At 43.6% G+C, this 20,554-nt stretch overlaps 1 protein-coding gene across 2 annotated transcripts in view; it reads left to right on the top strand.

Moving 5' to 3' along the window:
* Positions 1 to 347: 347 nt before the first annotated feature.
* The window catches only part of NOL4 (nucleolar protein 4), a 199,280-nt gene continuing 179,073 nt past the window's right edge, over positions 348 to 20,554 (top strand). Inside the window, exon 1 of one of the 2 annotated variants that reach the window (XM_075141908.1) lies at positions 348 to 1,272. In XM_075141908.1, the coding sequence (XP_074998009.1) occupies positions 1,006 to 1,272 (267 nt within the window). In that variant the 5' untranslated portion in view covers positions 348 to 1,005. The remainder of the gene's footprint in view (positions 1,273 to 20,554) is intronic. The other variant, XM_075141910.1, reaches the window with a different exon arrangement.

Here is a 20,554-nt window from a genome sequence, read left to right on the forward strand (position 1 = left end):
AATTCAGTGGGACTGAATATGAGGAAGTGAAATGCTCACAGACCGTTTTTTTTTTTTTTTTTAATTAAAAAATATGTACTTAAAACGCGGATCGGATGTATTAGGCTTAGAAAATAGCAGGTAAGAACTTTCTTTCTTTCCAGTACCTTCATGCCCGGAGCGGGGATATCTAAAGCAAAGCCGCCCAGCCGTGGAATAAAGGGGGAGCAAAGAGACCAGTTTGCCCTTCAGTGCTTCCTCCATCCTGCGCGGCGAGGCTGCTTTGGGGAGAGGCACAGCCCGCCAGGACAGAGACAGAAAGCCTTTCGAGAAGGCAGCCGAGGGCTGCCGGGGCGGAGGAGGGTGGGCTTTTTTTTCTTCTTTCCCTTTTTTTTTTTTTTTCCCCCCTTCACCTGCACTATCCAGAGTGAATCCGGGTGCAGCTGATGTATGGAAAAGAAGAAGGATCCGAGTCAATATTTTCTCTTCTCTTCGCTAAGCCGAGGGATAGGATTTTAATTATTTATCCACCCGAACCCTCTCCGGATAAGACGCTGCTGGAGCCAGTGGGATAGTCCTGCCTTGCACAATTATTAAAGAGACTGATCACGTACAGTGGAAGGATAAGAGAAGCCTCCACCAGACCCGTTTTGCCTCCTGTGAAAAAAAAAAAAAATGACGGCGAACATTGCCACACTATTGAATTGATTGCTGCCCCCCCTCACCCATCCCCCTCCGGGCCCCCCCACCCCCCCGAACCACCACCACCACAACAACAACAAAAAAAATCCGCTGGGATCTGCCTGCACCGGGACCTCCTTCGCTCCGGCTCGGAGGTGGATGCATTTTTCATGAGCGCTGGGTGAACAGGTGCAAAGTGCGGCGGGGCGGCCCGGCCCCGCACCCCGGCCCGCTGCGGGGCGGCGTGTGCGTGTGTCCGTGTGTCTGCGTGTGTCTGCGTGTGTCTGTGTGTGTGTGTGTGTGCGCCCCGGCGTGTGCATGTGTGCGTGTGTGTACTAGGAGATTATGGAGAGCAGCGACCGGGACATGTACCGCCAGTTTCAAGACTGGTGTCTCAGGACTTACGGGGACTCAGGAAAAACCAAGACGGTGACCCGTAAAAAATACGACCGGATCGTCCAGCTCCTGAACGGCTCCGAGTCGAGCTCCACGGATAATGCCAAATTCAAATTCTGGGTCAAATCTAAAGGCTTCCAGCTCGGCAACTCGGACGAGGTCAGTGGTGGTGCTGGAGGAGGGAAGCAAGTGCTGTACGTGCCAGTCAAAACCACGGTTAGTAGAGAATTGTCTTCCTTGTTCTATGTCGGCCGCTGCAGCCCGCTCCGGGAGCGAGAGGCACAGGGGGAGCCGCAGCCACAGTTGGCTCCTTCCTCCCTCTTCCCCCAAGTCATCATCACCATGTTGCGTTTGCCTGTCACATTATACACCGCCGAGGTCTTTGTGGGTCCTTTTATTTAAAGCGATCGTGCGCACAACACACCCCGCCGGGTCGGTGTCCTTCTCCTCCCCGTCCTCCTCCTCCTCGTCCCCCCGTCCCCCCTGGGCCGCCGCGGCGGGTTTGGGGTGGGCCATTGTCCCGCCGTCGCCGCCGCCGCCGCCGCTCCGGCCATTGTGCCGGGCCCCGCCGCCCCGGGCAGCGGCCCCCCGCCGCCGGCGGGGCTGATCGATGGCGCACGGGGGGAGCCTGCCTGGCACAAAGCCAAGCGCGGCGCCGGGCGGTGATTTGGGGGGGTTTCCCCGGGATATCAGTTGGTTTTTTTTCTTTTTTTTTTTTTTTTTTTTTTTATTATTGTTAGCCCGCAGCCCTTGAGCCGCCGAGCGGCACGAACGCGCCTGGCTGGCTGCGGAGCGCCGGCTGCGATAGTAACGGCGGCGGGGAGAGAGGATGCTCCACAAAGGCAGAGAGGGTTCCCCATGACCGAAGGAAGGGTGTATTTTGTTCCTCTTTCTGGGCTTGCAGGAATCTCGCAGTCATATCGCTTAAAACTCCGTTCGATGGTGTAGGGTAGCGTGGCATCCCCCGGCAGGCGCTGGAGCTGCAGAGCTCGGCGCAGGTCTGACAGCGGGAGAGCTATTATGCTTGGTGGTGGCAGAAGCGACAGATTTTCCTATTTAAGAAGATGGGGACTGTTGGCTGCAAGTAGGTTTTGCCTATTGAACTCTCTTAATGTATCATTATTCTTACTTCTTATGCTCTGGGTCACGCAAGCTAAGCCTCTTTTGTCTGCGTGGGGCGGGCGGGGAGGGGGAGGCGAGAAAGGAAACCCGGCAATTAAAAATACTCCTGCCTGGGCATTTGGCTTGGATGAGCAATATTCTCTCTTTTTTTTTTTTTTTTTTTTTGGAGTGGCAGGTTATTCTGACCTAATGGGAAGGTTGCTGGGTGGCGCAGCAAAGGGGGCTTCTTGGAAAGTATTCTGGGTTGGGTTGTGACGTAGGCTGCCGGGGAAATCTGCCTCTCTGCCTCGCTGAAGTCATAAACCTGGGCATTCCCGGGGGCCGGCTTATATTTGCCCCCTTGTCATCACCGCTATCATGGCTGTGAGGAGGCAGAGGTGGGAAATTAATTTTAAGGAGTTTACAAATATAAAGATTGAAAGTGAAAGAGAAGCTCTGGACAGAGTTTGTTCCCTCTCTATGGTTTTTATTCACCAAAGCGTTCTAGGTCTGCCTGTCGATTCAGGTTATTTGGCAGATTTCTGTTCTACTGTTAGATGACAGATTGCTAATCTCTGACCCCAGAGGGTAGATACAATTTATAATGAAAACGTTGTCTAAAGCAGAAGTCTCCAATTAGGTCAGTATTTTTTAATATCTCTTCTGCTTACTGGAATAATAATTTTGGAGAGCCAGTGGGCACGATCTTTTATTCTTAAGACTATCTTTTTCACTGCAAGTTCAAAACTGTAAGCAAATTCAGTAAAATTACGTTGACTATGCTACTAAATAAAAAGGCTAACCTTAATTTTACAAGATAGAATTTAAAAATGAAGTACTGTTCTGGGCCTCTGAAACACAAGACTCAGTGATGATCAGCTTGTCTATTTTCTCTCACCTTTGCTAGGCCATGAGAGCCTGGAGTCCCACCTCGCATCCCCTCTTCTATTTTATTTTCAGATCAAATAATCAAAATTTTTCTCATTCTTTTTTCCTTGAGAGATTTCAGTCAGAGGTCAAGCACCTTGCTGGTCTTACCTTTGTTCATTTGGGGAAATCATACCCTCAACTGTGAATGTCTATGTCCCTATATATGTATTTATATTCATACAGAAGTAACTATCTTTAGATAGCTTAAGCAACCAAGCAGGCATCCTAATAAAATAAGGATGCCTACTAATAAAATAAAGAAAGGAAAGTTAGCATGACCTATCTATAAGCAATTCCTGAATATCTGTACATTACTTGAACAATGACATATAAGCCCTTATGGAAAAGATCTTGCATGTAGGTAAAATTTCCTCCTGCTAGCCAACATAAATCTGTTGTCCAACATAAATGAAACAAGTTGATACTCAGCACTCTTACACAACAGCCAGCTCTGAGAAACAAATGCGTCCCCCCTCCTAAACCCATGAATCTGGTGTCACCATCCCATCACAAAAGGCAGGGGAGTATTTAAGTAGACCTGTGGGGTGGCAATGGTTTGTATGAGCTATTGCCAGGGCAGGGGCAGTGCCTGCCAGGCACTGAAGGCTCTGAAAGAACCTGTGTGACAGAACAGGGATGCAGCCCCTGGCCTGGAGAAAGCCAGCGGCAAAGCTCCTATTGACTTCAAGAGGCCTAGGATTTCACCCAGCCAGGAATGATAAGTTACAGAGGGAAAAATTGGATTTTCATCAGACAGTAATTGTTGGTAAGCCTTAAAAGCCCATTCCCTCATTTTTTTAACTCTTACTAATTATTTAAGAGTTTATTAATTTATGACCATTTAGAAACATCCCCATTGTTTTGTTTTGTTTTCCCTTTCTTTCTCGTCGTTATCCCATACATTTGAGCTCGTCCAGTCTGCAGAGAGAGCCATAAACAGTAACAGATTCCCAAACTGTGAATCTCTCCCTCATCCTCTCCCTCCTCCTGTCCATCGCTTGATCTCACCATAGGTAAAAGTAATTTCAATTTAAAATTAATCACTGCTGGCAGCGTGAGCACTCCCTCTGCAGTAACAGGATGGATGAAATTACAAGTTGGACTCTACAGTCACAAGCAGGTCAAAAACAAGCAAATATTCAAATACTTTGTTAGGAATTATTCTCTCCTTGAAGCTTTAAGATTTGCTGCTCAGCTTTGCTGTCAGCCAGAGAGATTTGCTCCTGATGGTGCTGTAATCCACTGCTGCTGGTAATTAGACATCATTACTGCTGCGTTAAAGGGAAAGAGAGAAGGAGAGAGGACAGGCTGGGGCTAATTAACTACTTGATTCTAATGAAAGAAAGAGAGCCTGATAGCAACTGGGAGGTTGCACCGGAACAGGCTAGATGTACAACACAGACTTAATTGAAGCAGGGGTGCCTTGCAGTCTCACAGTAGCAGAGGCTTGGTCTACTTTCATATTCTGTGGGCAGCAGCGCGCGAGGTATTATCCTGTTTTTCCCTTGCCTGGTTGGTAAGTAGCTCAAAATCACAGGCCTATCTTCAATATCAAGTTTAAGCATGCCAGCAAAGAGAATGTATAGATGATTATGTGCTGGCATAATCTGTTTTACGGGTAGGGCCTCCTCAAGAGCAACAGGAACAAATCAATTTCTGAATGTTCACATCCCTCTGTGACCTAGGAGATGCACTTTTGGTCACCAGGCAACAACATCCCCTGCAAAACAGCCATTTTAGGTCCAGAGTAGGACAACACACAGTAAGGTATTCCTATATGGGAATATTCCTATTCCTATATACCCAGTGAGTATCTGACTTCTGCAACTTTTCAGATTGCTACTGTTATCGTCCTAGGTTTTCTTTCATTAAGCCCAAGCTGCACTTGATGAAAAGTAGTGAAATTATGCCTAGCCTAGATGCACTGTATAAACGTGTTAGGCCAACAAATATGCCAAATGGCTGACGGTATCGACTTTTAGTGGTTGGTACTCACAATCCATAGGGATGCGTGGAACTAATATTTCTAGTATAATATCTTTTCCAACCATATACATGATTTTTATGGTGGATTTTTTTGTGTGTATTTTCTGCATAGATCTTTAACTGGAACTATTTATTGATCGGCAACTTGAAAACAAATTTCTTTTTACCATTTTTCTTTCTCTTGCTTGATGTTGTCCATAGACACAAATATGGCCCCTAAAATCAGTCTTGATTTAAAAATAAGTTACAAAATAATGGCCCAATGTATCAGTGGGTTCTAAGCAGAACTTTCGTTTAAAAAAGAAGGGCCAAAATGACTGCAGGATACGTCTCAAATATAGAATTTACATGGTATTAGCAAACTAATAGAATATAATCTTAAAGGCCAAGTTTGGATTGCTTTTATGTCATTATTAATTTGGAACAACTCGACTGACTAATGAAATCACAAACCTAATGTATGAGTTTTCCCATGTCTTCTTTTATATTTTCCAATTATAAGCATAGAATAAACTTTCATTCAGAAACCAAATTTTGTTGAGTTTAGTTAAATCTTTATATCCTCCAGGAGGATCCGGTACCTCTTGGATTGCCCCTTGCAGACCAGCGAGGCTCTCCCCAGGTGCAGGCCTGTTCTACCAAATCTGATTAACAGGATTTAGGGCTTAAAATTACAGGCCAGTCAGTTCTATGGAACAGGCTGTATCCCAGCCCACCTCTTGTTCTGTTAGTGATGAAGAATAGTAGATGGACGTATGAGTTTATGGTTCATTTGATTTTATATAAATTACTTTGTTTATGAACAATAGAAGAAACAGATCACAGTACAAATAGCTTATCTATCAAAATATGGTGCTTTAAATTATCTTATGTTTTAAATTGTTCATTATTTTAGGGCATTTTATAGCAATCTGAAAATATGCAGCTTTGCTTCATTGCGTTTCTCCCCATTTTTGTCACCATCAATATAAAAAAGGAATAAAAGAGTTTGTCAAATATATATTGGTAGCTCTGTAGCCTACTGAACTGCCAACACATAATGGCAGTAAGTACCACAGAAAGGTGATGCTGAGGGTGAGCTATAATTTATCCCAAGGTACAATTCTGCAGTAGTTTACAGTCCCGTTAAATGCACCTTCCAGGCTCAGAAGCGGTATTCGAGCCCTGCCGTATCCGTCCCGTTTTGACAGCTCACCACATTTTCCTTAACCCCTGTTCAGGTCTGCAGAGCGTCGTCTCCTCCCGTTACCCGCGGCCTCTGCCCTGCCGTTTGCAGACCTCCCGATGGACTCAGTGAGGAGGGATGCTGGTGAAGCAGGCAGACAGTGCTGGAAAATGGTCATAGCAGATGGAACAAACCCCATTTAGTTGGCACCTCTTAATGCAGGCATTCAGTGACGTGTTCATGAATAAAGAGAGTAACTCTGTCCTGAAATTGAAAAATGTTAAAGCGGCCATATGTAAGACGCCGTCTCCACATGCGTGTGTGCGAGAGAGAGGCAAAGGGAGACGAGGATCTGAGATTTCTTGGTAGCAATGTTGAACTAGAATTTTCCAAAGAAACATGAGCCAAAGACAGCAAGTTTTTAAAGAGGGAGCATTTTAAAGTGCTTCTTCTGTAAAACTAGAGACCGTTAATGTTACATTTAGAAACATTAAATAGGGTGTAGCAATACTGTAACAAAAGCTACTACTGATACACCCATCCCATGCATATAATGAGGCAGGATGACAGATTCAGTGCTATACCCTGGTAAAGGCCAGGCTCGTAGCTCGAAAGCCCAAGTCTTTCCAGTGATCCAAAATAAAACCTCCCAGTTTAATTTTCATGCTGCTGTGAACCTTTGCCGAGAAGACTGAGGCGATAGCGAACGTGGTTCTTCGGCGTCTCACCCTCAGCCTCTTGTCGGTGAAGGGGCACTGGATTCAGTCATGCTGCAGCGCGGTAGGGCCTCCAGCTCAGACACACCAGCCCTGATTTTCTTCAGAGGTGCTGCGTGTTGTTTCTGTGGCTACGTAGCTGCGTGATCAGTGAGAAACAAGCAGGCATTTGCTAGCAGGTTGGTGCTAAAATGGGCTGATAGGCATCGGTACAGCATAATGGGACTTTTTCTGATCTTTTTTATGGAGACAGTTTGTTTCTTTCACTAACTTTTAGGGTGATCAGGATTGTTCTTGTTCAATCCTCTAGACAGAAAGGAGACACAATCCAGAGAGACTACACACGCATATACACAGAAAGACTCTGTGTGGAGAGGGCTTATCATGAACACAGGCCCCTGTGAGAAGGCGGCTAGTGCTAGTGCTGGACAAATGTAGGAGTTAATGATTCAAATTTCATTTTACACTACAGAAATAAATCAAAATTGGCTGACACTGAACCATGAGTTTTGGTCTGCTGTTGAAAGGAGGCAACCAGCAGCTGTTGGGTTTGGTCTGAAGGAAGCTATTTGGGTCCTGATCTTTCCCCGTTGAGAGTTTGCTGGTAAAAGAGGAACAAAACAAGCAGGGCAAATGTTGAAGAGAGATATAAATGAAGTAGATGTGGAGAAAGATCATGAGACAGCGTGGCAGGAAACCCTCTCCAGGAGGATCCTACCAGATTCTGCAGCCTCCCACGCACCACAGAGCATCATAGGAATCTCTTGATTGTTCCTTGTTGAGTAGGTTGACCCTGATCAACACAGCCTCCAAAATGAGTAGAGCTTTCCAGGACATAAAAGATGTCTTGATCTTGTCTATGTTGTTTTAAACCTGCCAGAAGCCTCTCTGCCTTTAGAAAACTCAGGAGATACTAGCTGGTGCATGCGAGTTGTTTGCATTGTCCTACGGCAGCAGTAAAAGTGATCCTGTAGCTTTCTTAAATTACCTTTTTGTTCTGTTTAAATAGATGAGCCTCAAAACCTTACATTTCTACTAGCAAGGTATTTTTTTAATGGTTTATAAACATAAAATATCCAGGTAGGCATTGCCAATATCCAGGAAAGACTTGCTACAAGATATGGTGTTGAACATTCTTCTGGATGCAAACGGATTTTCTTAGCGATGATCAACTTTATCACAGATAGTTGTACAGGCTTCTAACTGCTTATTCAATAACTTGGCAAGCTGCAAAACCTGACAGTTACTATGTGCATCTGCAGGGATTAAAACTAGTTGTTGAAATTGAATTGTAGGGTTTGAACCATTTAGTTGTGTATGTGGATACTCTTCAACGTAAGGGGCTATCTGTAGTGAACATTTTACTTAATAAATCTGATCTATGTTAGACTTAACCTCAAGTAAAGACTTTTTTCAGCAATAAATATTCTGTATAGACTTGGAAGGACAATTTTTATTAAATGACCTATTTGAGCCTAGGATGAAACTCATTCAACCTTTTTCACTTGAGAGCCTGTAATTAAGCTCCTCTGGGAAATGAGAGGTTATATATATTATATTGCCAGTAAGATCTGTGTGTCTGGAAGTTTTGTAAATTTTGTTACCCCAAAGTTTTTAATACAAGAAGAGATGGATGCAATAACATTTTGACTGTACTTAGGAAAATTTAGGAGGTGAGATCACTTCCACTTAAGTGACTTAGATGACTCTAACTCACCATACAGTTCTCAAATGTGTACGTCTTGTGATTGCGCTCTTTGTTGCCTCCGGACTTAGGCATACCACTACCAATACTGCCAGGTGGGTTTTGTAGAAAACTTTTGTTCAAGGCAGATCCGGAGCTGAAGTAGCTGCCACTAAATCATGACCTATCTGTAGGGTAACGCAGCATGGCGTTGGCATGTGGGAAATCAAACTTGTGAATGGACTAATGCTCACTACCCTGAGCTGATAGCAGATGAGTAACAAGCAAGTAGTTATACAGGTATTTAGATACAGTAAGAGAAGAACAGCTAAGGTATGGCCAGAGGTTTCAGCAGACAGGAAAGACAAGGAGTATAAAAAGGTTTCACAGAACTTCATTTTTCAGCGTGTATCTTCTTTGTTGTGGGTGATGAGGAAATACCTGTCCTGGGATTACATTTTTCAGATGATGAAACTGAAGAAGGGTCAGAAACAGAGGAATAAAAAAAGAGGTGATGGCAAATCAAGATATTAAATCACAGTGCATCACCAGGACTAATACAAATCCAAGAACACTAAAGAACTTAAGAATGAAGTAACTAAAATATTATTAAAATATATTTAAAGTAATTTAAAGTAAAGATAGTTTGTAGAAATGACAGACCAATGAACCATATTTCCACACCAGAAAAAAAAATTAATACGAAAATCATTAAAAATAGAGTTGTTAAGTGTTGATATGAACTATACCTGGTTGGTGCAACTAGTTTGGATTTTGTAAGGGTTAATTATGTTCCTCTAACCTGTTGTGTTCAGAAGTCTTTTAAGTAATTTTCAGGTGCAAATTTGGTTCTAGCTTCCTTCTGAAATGAAACCAACCTGATACTGACTTTACTAAAGCAGGGTTGAAACTTCGGCTATGATGACAAATTAAAGCTGGTGAAGAGTTGGGAAGCCACAGGAAGCGTTTGAGAGCAATACAAATGCAGTCCAATCTGCGTATGTACACACAGAGAAGTATATATGTGTACATATATACACATAAAACTCAGACAAATGAAGGGGTTTCAACACTGAATGGAAATGCAAATTAATTAGCTTAAGCAAGTCAAGAAAGAATTGGGAGGGAAAATAGAAATATCATAACAAAGGAAAAAAGGAGAAATCATGGCAGGCAGAATTCCCTATAGACCATTGCCAGATAATTTACATTTTATGCCATTGTGACATTAGCTTTTTGAGAGGAAAGGAAGAATTCAAGCTTTTCAATCACATTTAAAATATATAGAATTAGTATAACATCTCAAGGGAAATATTTAGGAATAATTTCAAACAAATCGATAAGCATATCTTCAATAAGCATAGCAGGGATAACAAAAATTGGCATTAGGAAAAGTACAGAGAATAATACCGAAAACTTACTCTTCTTGTTAATTTAATGGTACGTCCTTGCCTTTAGTAACATGCTTAGTGTATTTACCTCATCTCTAAAAGGTCATGACAGATGAAAGGTCCAGGGAAGGTAACTAAGCTAATTAAAGAAATGGGGTACTTACAAGAGAAATAGATTTTAATGGTTATATCACCTAGAAAGATGAACGTTAAGAGAAGATGGACAGTAGAAAACAGACATATAAAGAGGTAGAAAGAAGCTGAGAGAAATGGTATGGTGTAAATACTGATGAACAGCAGAGAGAGAAAAATCAGCAGCCACCCTTTTTAATCTTATTCCATCTTCTAAGACTCTTTGGACAACCATCTCAAAAGGTAAATTCAAAGCTAGGCCATTGTTTTATAACCCGTAGTGGTGGGAATGGAAAGTCAGCATTGCAGCCCCTAGAGAAACTCTGATTGATTCAGCCAAAATTTCTTCCAAGAATTTAACAAGAGAACGGTAGCTCCATGGCTCTCGTGAGGATGTAGTGCGCTCTTTACGTCAGTTCAGCTTTGCTGGCTGGAGCAGAAGTGAGGACAAGGTGACGTTCCTGCCCTTCCTTCTCTCTTCCCCTGGGAGCGCGGGCATTGGTGATGGCACTTACCTGCTGCCTTGCTGTTACCTGGCGTCTTGCAGCATCTCCCCAGGTGTTTTCCTGTAGTGCATCCACCAGGGTTAGTCACCTTCCAGCCCATACAGTCAACGCAAGGAAAGACTTGTGGAGCATGGTGAAATCCCAGCATCTTCCCTTCCCCTTTGTACTGAATTTTAGTATTGCTGGTGGTCGCAGCCTTCATGCTCTTGTTTCATGAATAGATTATTAAGTTTTCGGTGTTATTAGGTTGGCTGAAGCTAGTAGAGGAAAATAACTTGGTCATTATTGCACAATGTACCCGGATGCACCGTGTTTTGTTTAGAGATTTATTTGCTTATTTACTAATTACTGAGCTCTGAAACATGTTTTGCAGACTCCCTTGGAGACTGGGACTAGATGGTTCGTTGGTTAGTTTGACTGTAGCAGTTTCTATGGCTTGTTGCTGTAGTGATATTACTAGTCTGGAGGAAGGAAGGAGACCGTCAAGTTTCTGAGCTCCAGCACTATCCTGTGTGGACCCGTGCATGAGATTACAGTGATTTACACAGAAAGTTTGTGATGAACCACCTCCGTTTTCCAATTTGCTCCACTTGTGATGAGAAGTAATGTGCTGTTTTCACCTCTGTATTTGTGCTTGGATTTTATTTTTTTTCGATGCTTGTTGCAACTATTACCAAACTCTTACTAGGGTGGGAAGAAAAGAAAAAAAGAGCAGAATTACTAGAGAATTAATTGCAAATATGAGAGGAAATTAGCTCATTCAAATTATGACAATTTCTGGAAGACTTTGCTTTTTGACCAGTCTGACCAGCAAGTGTGGAATGTATCTAATCAGATGACTCGTCCCATTGCATTTCTCAAGAAACAGTAGTGGAAAACAAGAATGCAACTCATTCTTTTCTCCCTTAATCTAGACATGGTCATAATTTTTTTTAATGACATCTTTTGATAACCTTTATCTTTTTATATTCTGAGAGTTCAGCAAAGCCCCATGGCCATGGTTGCCATAATACTTAAGTATTTAATTCATAGCAAGCAAACAGCTCAGCTTTCTTTTAATGAGTGCTGTATTCCAATTCCAGGCATCCATCTAAAACCTGTAGTTCAGACAGATCACATCTATTTACCCCTTTTTGTCTCAATTTGAGCTTATCCAACAAGGAGATGGGATAGTAAGTTCTGTATGGATGCAGCAGGAAAAACCAGAACTTCTCAAAAAGACCTAAACTCATTGGACTTTGACCCTGCTTTTTTAGAAAACCTACACAAATCCTCGGCTTTGTTTTACCAGTGCACAAGGCCTGGTTATCATTGTTTTCGTGTAACTGAGAGCCGAGTTGGGCATATGGTGAGCGTCCAAGGAGTTAAATTTGCACCAAAGCAAACAATAAAGCAATATAAATAAAGCTAGGTCTAGAGCTGAATAAAGCTGGTTAAAATAAAACTACTTTCTTCCTTTTTAACTGCCCTTCTGCATAGCAAATTCTAATATTATTCTCTTCAAATCAGCCCAACTTTGGCAAGATACATTAGACTTTGAGGAAACTGTGGAATTGAAAATGTTGTTTTACCTGTATTCCTACTTGAACCCCTACATTGAACCAAAAGGACTGTTTTCAAAAACTGAGTAGGAAAAAGCATTCTTAAATAGGTGAAAGCAGGTCAAATTTTATTAATAAGTAGAACAATTTAATTAATAGAATTCTAATGAACTATGTCTTTTCTGCTACTTATTGTATTAATGAATTTATAGGTAATTACCAGTTGTGTTTTTTTTTTAATTTAATTCTCAATAAATGTAAAGTCAGGAAAATATTCACATATACAGGCTTCAAAAAATTTAACAAATTTGCATTATCATTCTTGCTGTAATTTGAAAGCAAGCAAATAAAGTACAACATAGGTGGTTCTGTGAAAGTATTTTAAAGTGAATTGTTCAGTTGCCTAATAGATCCCAAGCGTGAACTAACAGACCTACAAAAGAGCTCAAAAACTGTAGCTGTAGGAAGTTGGAAGGAGTCAAGCTGGTGAAATCTGTGAGGCTTTGAAGGACCAGTTCTGTCATCCTAAATTGCGCTGGATGAAATCCCCTGCTGGGATAGGACCAGCAGAAGTCTGTGAATCATTTTTTTTGGCACAAAGATTATGCCCCTATTTTGAAAACATAATGCACTCCTTGGGTGATGCTTCGGCTTTATAATGGCCAGTGCCCAGGGGAGGAATCCACCCACAAAGCATCCACCGCGTGCACTCAATACCCCAATCAGTTGATACCGGTTGACTGGGTGGCAATGACCGAGTTCTCAATAGGATACGTTCAGATAAAGTTCTTCAATTTGTAAAGAATAATTTGCCTGTAACTGCTATCTGGTTTTGCCACAGTATATTCCAATGTGCTAGACCAGTGCTTTACAAGGGTATAAACACATTTATAAAATGTTTAAGAATATCTAGAACGGTTTTATTACAGCAAGGCCAAATTCAGCTGTAAAATAATACTAGCAGCACCCTGCTCCCACCTCTTTGGTTATAATCTTCTGCAATGCCAGAGTTGCACTCATCTCAATACACTCTACAGACAGCTCTCCATTGTAGAAATCCCTGTATTCTGATTGTTTAGGGAGGGAAAAACCAATCTGGAGAACAAGCTTGATCTTAGTCCTTTAAACTCTCCATATATTTACGTCGATTAAAAGTGCATCTCTCTTCCTTCCCCCTTCCCAACTAAACATACACAACACATACACTTACCCTCAATTATACTGTTGAGGTCGTTTGTTTGCTTGTTTTTAAATATTCTCCTTTTTCTATGGATATTGCATTAGGACATCTGCTATGGGGAGAATTCAGATCTCTTTCCCTTTTCCCTGTCCCTTTGAACTGTATTTGCATTAGAGAAATCCGGCTTCTAATAAGAGTGGAAAAAAAGTGAGATGAGAGAACAAATGGAGTAAAGTGTTAAAGCCAATCAAGTATAAACAAACTTTGGCCTAATAGCTCCCTATGAGCTCATCCTAAAGCAAGAAAGTCAGCTTTGGGAAGAGCAGAGGCTGGGCAAAGTAAAATAAGCCCAGAAAACATGTATCACATATTTCACAATAATAATAATAATAATAAAGCTAATGAAGTAAACCAGGTAAAAGAAGGCTGATGCTTCCTGTTAATTTGGTAATAAAACTACTACTGATCTTCAAAACCAGTATTTAAGCAGCTAAGCATACCTGTTGGCCACCTATAAGCACATAACAACATTAAGATATTAACTACCTAACAATTAAAACTGCCTGGAAAATGTGAGGAAGAGGAAACATGATTTTTTGGGGGGCATTTTTCATGGAAATTTGATTTCAGCGAAATTTTGAACAAATTCTATGTCTATTCCCCAGCATTTATTTCAAATTGGAGTTTATTAGTCAACATTGAATTTAATGAGTATCACAGCATGATATAGCAGAAAGTAGCTAAGCAGAATGTCGCTGGACACCAAAAAGCTTGTCGTTATACAAATCGGCAAATAATTAATATAGATACACCTCGCAATTTGAATTTGAATGTGTTTGCCATTGTGTCATAGCCCCAATATCTATTTGATGTCCACAGCGCTACCCGTTTTTTTCGATCCTTCCCATTTGTCTTTGCTGCTGCAGATGATTATTTACTAATAGGCAGAGAACCGTTTTTTCCCTTGTGTTGCCTTTATTTCCAGACCTCGAGGCCTGCCGTTTCTCATTTTGAATTCCAATCCAACGGCAGGTGCCAAGATTCAAATGTATATTATCTATGGGCAGTAGCATCAGCCCGTTTGTGTAACATCAGTTGAACTGAACCACTCACTGTGCTGGCTGCATTTTAATATTTTTAATCTTTCTTTGGAAGGCACGCTATTTTGGTGAGCGACCAAATGCAGTCTAAGCTACACACAAGAGGAGATCTACAAATGGGTTTCTAAATGTAGGCTTCTGTAAAATTAAAAAAAAAAAAAAGCAAAGCACAAAAAAACTTAAAAACATGAAACTGGAGAATCTATTAGGTTCAATCCACCCACAACCATCTGGAGCAATGTTATCTATCTTATTTATCTAAACAAAACTTTGGACATGACATGAGCAGAAATGAGGTGAATAAGTTGAGCTGAAATAATTTGTACATTAATCTTTTAAAACGTCCAAGGCCAAGAAGGCCGATTTTAAGAATTGCTGAATGACATTACCATAATAATGTGAAATAGACCATTTTAAAGGCAAAAACCTGTTCCCACTAAAGTCAATAGCAAAATCCCACTGACTACAATAGTAGTGGCATTGGTCTGCTAAGTAGCAAACCATGCTTTAAAAAAATCAATACTTCAATTTTACAAGGTAATATGGATAGCAGTATGGTTGCCTATTATCAAACTCCATAGTCTGTGGATTTTATCGCTCTAATAATACCGAGGTTCAGCACCTATCTTATGAATCATTGAGAGGAAAGACATAAGCCATTTCAAAGCATTTCCCCCGCCCCTGGCCGAGAAAGCTCTCCAGAGTCAGGATGCACTGCTCCGAGCATGCCTCCATCAGTGCCGCGCAGCAAGGATTACTCCGAAATGAATGACTGCTTCGCTCGAAAAAAAATAGCATTAATCGCTGTGGATCTCGCTGTAGTGTTTGATGCCCAGAACGTCAATTCCAACTCTTAATACATGTCAACAATAACCAGAAATGCCCCGAAATGGGTCAGGTTTTCATCTCAAACCACACCACAAAAAATACTGGTGACATTTATTTTTATTTTGCATTTTCCTCTTACGTTTCAAGCGTTGCAGCATTGTGATTCAAAATAGAGCTAGATCCCATACATTACACAAAGGATATACATAGATTTTAACAGAAATAGAGAGACTTTGGGGAAGGGGCTGAATTTTTCCTCGCCGGCAACACAAGAGCAGCCAGACCACTCTATTTTTATTCCCCGGAGCTCAAGCCGCCCCTTGCAATGCAGAGGGTTTTCTGGGTCCCTCCACTCCGGGGCACGCCGTACCCCAAAATCTGCGTGCGATGGGAGCTGCAGCGGCGAGAAGCCGTTGTGTGTGTGTGTCTGTCTGTGTGTGTGTGCCCGTCTCCTCCCCGCCCCGGGGCGGCGGTGCGGGGAGGCGGCGGGCTGGGTGCCGGCGGCAGGCGCGGTGACCCTGACTCCGTCGGACATAATGAGCGCAGCGGTTCGGCAGACATTTCCTTCACCCCTCCCCCTGCAGCCATATGGTGCCGTAAACAACCGGGGTTAGGATTGTTTTGTTGTTGTTGTTTCCCCTTCTCCCCGCGTTGCGCAGGCCGCGGGTGTCTCCCGGGGGCGCCGGCCGGTGCTGCGAGGCGCCTCTCCCCGGGCGCACCTCGGCGGGGACGGGGAGGGGGCGGCGGGCGCGGAGCTGCACCGGCTGCGGAGGGGCCATCTGCCGGGGCCGCCCCTCGGGGGCCCGCGTCCCGGGGTCGCCCCGCGGGAGGCAGCCCGGGCCGCGACGCCAGCTGGGTGCGGGGGCTGCCCGGAGGGGCGAGGAAGGGGCCGGGGCGAGGGCCGCGCCGCCGATCCCGCCCCCCCCCCTAGCCCGGTGCCGGCTCCGCCGCCGCTGCGGCTCCATTAATTGATTCAGGGCCTGGGCTGGCATTGAGGGCACGGGGGAGGGGGAAGCGGGGAGAGGGTGCGGCTGTGCCGCCATCGCCTGCCCCCGCCTGTTCCTATGGTAACAGTGAAATACCTCCGGGACACACGCACACGCACACCCGCTCCTCGCTCCCACTCGCGGAGGGGGGGGCCCGGCCGGGCACGGCCACTGCGCCCTCGGCACCGCCCCCTCCCGCCGCGCCGCGCGGTTCCCATGGCGACGGGCTGCGGCAGCACCTGTGCGGCCGCCGGCGCTCGGGCGGCGCAGAGCGGCTCCCGCCTGGCCATCGCCCCCTCGCCCGCCGCCTCCCCCCCGCGCCCCGGCCTGGCTCCCGGGGAGCCGGCTGCGAGGCTGTGCCAGCCCTCTAGAGAAAGGGTTGCGGTCGGCAGGGGCGGAGGGGGATCTGACCCGGCCCGCAGCCGCCATCCTACAGGCCGCCGGGCCTCGGCCTGCGCCCCCGCGGCGGGCACCGCCGGCCCCGCGCAGCCGTTAGCCGACACCCGCGCCGTTAAATGTGGGTGCAGATAATACGTGAGGTAAAATAGAAGCTCCGGTGAATTTTCAGTGCAGCAAATGCCCTGTGCCTGCCCGGCATGGTGGTTACTGCTGGCACTGGTAGCACCCAGAATAATGGTAGCGCTGGAGGTAGGTGAGTGATACCCTCCTCTGTCCAGAGCAGTTCTGTGGGCGGCCGTGGGTGGATTTCTATGCTAGCCTGCCCTGTTCCCGGCAGAGGATGGGTGCTGGTGTGCGTATGTGGTGATACGGGTGGTACCTATTTCATCCGAGCGGTCCCAAATGCCCACAGCACGCTTGCACTATGGCCATCTAGCCCGCGGACATCACGGGCTTCCAAGAACTAGCGGTTTGACTCAGGGAAGCCCTCGTCTTTGGAAACAAGCCCCAAGTCTCTTAAGTAAATTCACCGTACTGTGATGTGATGCCACATGAGACCCCGCTGGCAGATGTAGGGCTGCCCAGCGGCACAGCAGCTACAAATACTTGCTGTAAATAGCAGAGTGTCATGGTTGGCATGATTTGAGGTGCAGGGAATGGAAATAAAACCTTACACCACAGTCAGTGCTGGTGTTCACCCCCGCTTTCTGCTTTTGCCAGAACCCAGCACTTGAGACACCTCTTACTTACCAGCCCTGGCACTCTCTTACCGTGTGTACGTACCTATATGGTATGTAGCATAGTATATAGTTATAGCTATCGCTGAAAAACAGTGTTGCTCAATTTTTGGCCCTCAAGGTGCTAAAATGGCTATTACAGGCAATAAAAACATTTGCCTATAGTTATGATGTGAAAATGTGGTCTTGGGTCCCCGACGTGCAAATATTAATCTGATACATTTTGAAGCCAGGTCTGTCCCTCCGAAGAAGACTTTATGAGTCCCTTCCTCCAGTGGCTGAATGGGGCAGCCCAGGAATTGGGAAGAGGGGGTGGATAGGAGGAATGTCCTTAGCCCCAGGTACTAGAAGAGGTTTCTTTTTTAGCCATAATATGAGAAAACTGTTTTTTTATCAGCTTCACTAAATGCCAGATTGTGTCGTAATACAGCTGGAGGACTCCCGTTGTCTTAACAGAACACAGCTGAGACCTAAAAAGATAGTAAAATACCTGACCAATAATAACATCACCCATGAAAATAAAAATTGAATTCCTTTGTGAAAAACTAACCACAAAACCGCATCTGTATCCTAAAGATGTTAATGTAAAAAAAGAGCAGGAAGCTTTCTCTTTCTTTATAGATGTTAAAATAGCTTAAAAATGGAGTGCTATCAACTGTTACAATTTCATTGAGAGTCCCATGGTGTTTGTCATTTTTTCTTGAAAAATCCCATCTCCAGTGAAATGCTCATGAAAATTCTACTTTTGTGTTAAAAAAATCAGACAAAAATCGTTTAGTAATCCCTATAGCTGTATAGAAGAGATTGTCAGTCTTAGCAACAACTCCCTTATCAATTCTCAAAGTCTCTCAAGGACCGTGGGTATTTCATTATCAGCCTTTTGACTGATGAGTGTATAAAATGCTAGTGGTTAGTGTGGTTCTAGAGACCGACACTGTTGATTTATAAACCACAAATAGTCCTACAGGCTGCTGTTTGAGAACTTTAACTTTAAACTCTGCAAATGTCCCAAGTGGACTCTGTAGATGTAGAAATCAGTAAACAAAACAAGTGTGTTTTTTCCTAAATCATAAATTTTTTCAGACCGATTTAATGATTTTCCATACCCTATTTCATTAATTCAAATATCAGTTGAATAATTATTCTTAAAACAAAGGCCATAAATACGAAAGATGAGAAAATGAAGGATAAAATTTCAGCAGAATCCTTTCAACATAATGCTTAGTAAGCTCTTTGAAAAGAATTTCAGAAGGTGCTCAAAATAACAAAAACAGACTAAATTTAATTACAGAGATAGGAACACTGAATACGTCTTAAATTATATAAAGCTCAGCATCATAATAAGGGAGTCTAGAAGCTTCAGTTTCTGAAGTTTACAAATCAGATTGTAAAAGCTTAATATGAAAAAAATTGCATGAGCATGCTGCACCATAAAGCAAGCTCTGGAGAAGGAAAGCATTCTAGTAAATGGCTTGCTGAAGACCGTGTCTCCCAGGTGCCATCTCACCACAACCAGGAGGCATTCCTTCTGCTGCTGTGAAGGCAACATCAAAGCCATTATTTCTTGGCCCCATAATTCTAACAGGTTGAATTCTTGGGACCAAAAATACAAAATAAACAATACCTACAGTATCAATAACTTCCAAGAATTAATTCAGAGGATTTATATGGCTTGAGTTATACATAGCATCAGTTGAGTTGATCATAATGGTTCCTTCTAAACCATTATGATCATCACCACCATAAAAAGAAGCGTGGCCAGAAGGTCAAGGGAGGTGATTCTGCCCCTCTACTCCGCTCTGGTGAGACCCCACCTGGAGTACTGTGTTCAGCTCTGGGGTCCCCAGTACAAGAAAGACATGGACCTGTTGGAGCAGGTCCAGAGGAGAGCCACAAAAATGATCAGAGTGATGGAAAACCTCTCCTGTGAGAAAGTCTGAGAGAGTTGGAGTTGTTCAGCCTGGAGAAGAGAAGGCTGTGGGGAGACTTTATTGCAGCCTTTCAGTGCTTAAAGGGGGCTTATAAGAAAGATGGAGAGAGACTTTTTACCAAGGCCTATAGTGACAGGACAAGGAGCAATAGTTTTAAACTGAAAGAGAGTAGATTTAGATTGGACATAAGAAAGACATTTTTTACGATGAGGGTGGTGTGGTACTGGCACAGGTTGCCCAGAGAAGTTGCGGATGCCCCATCATTGGAAGTGTTCAAGGTCAGGTTGGACAGGGCTCTGAGCAATCTCATCTAGTTGAAGATGTCCCTGCCCCTGGCAGGGAGGTTGGACTAGGTGATCTTTAAAGGTCCCTTCCAACCCAAACTGTTCTATGATTCTATGATTCTCTCTCCATAGCTCATGATACCCAACATAACTGAGGTCTGGGAAGGATGAATGCAAACAATAGGATGCTAGACTGGATGCTGTCATCTTAATAGATTTCTTTATTTCAGTGAATATGCAGAGCTGAAACAGATACACTGAATGGAGAAGGAATGTCTATAAGCTACAAGTGGAAACAAGGAGTTAAAAAAAAAAGACCAGAAAAAAAAAAGGAGCAGCTGAGCAGAAAATCTAATAGGAGAGAATGAAATGGAGCAACGTTTTTGCCTCAACATCCAAAGTCTGAGGAAGTTTCAGAAGGATTTTTTTTGGGTATCATCAGAAATCAAAAAATGTGTTTGTCAAAAAGCCTGAAGAAGAAGTATTCCTGACCTCTGGAAAAGGAGAGTGCAATAATGGCATTGTGTTGTGAAGTACCCTCAGATGGCAAGTTACTGTTAAAAATGACTGAGCAAGATGGGAAATGGACTGTAGTGGTGAATAGATAGATGGGATAAAACCCCAGATACAGAATGAAACCCCATCCTAAATACATTGTACCAGCTGGTGACAGCTACCTCAATGGTCTGTTCGATTTTCTCAGGCAATGTTTAGCCAGCTTGCCATGCCAGTAAAGTATTATTGAATCAAATTGAATTTAATTTCACACACACCCATACGTAAAAACCAAACACACATATTTACCAGACATGCAGCTGTGCCTGATGTCTCCCCAGAAAGCAAATTCCAGGATACATGCAGAATACCCCCAATGAAAAGTTATGCTACAAATGATTTGATT

This window comes from Calonectris borealis, chromosome 2, assembly GCF_964195595.1.
Source record: "Calonectris borealis chromosome 2, bCalBor7.hap1.2, whole genome shotgun sequence".
NCBI lineage: Eukaryota > Metazoa > Chordata > Aves > Procellariiformes > Procellariidae > Calonectris > Calonectris borealis.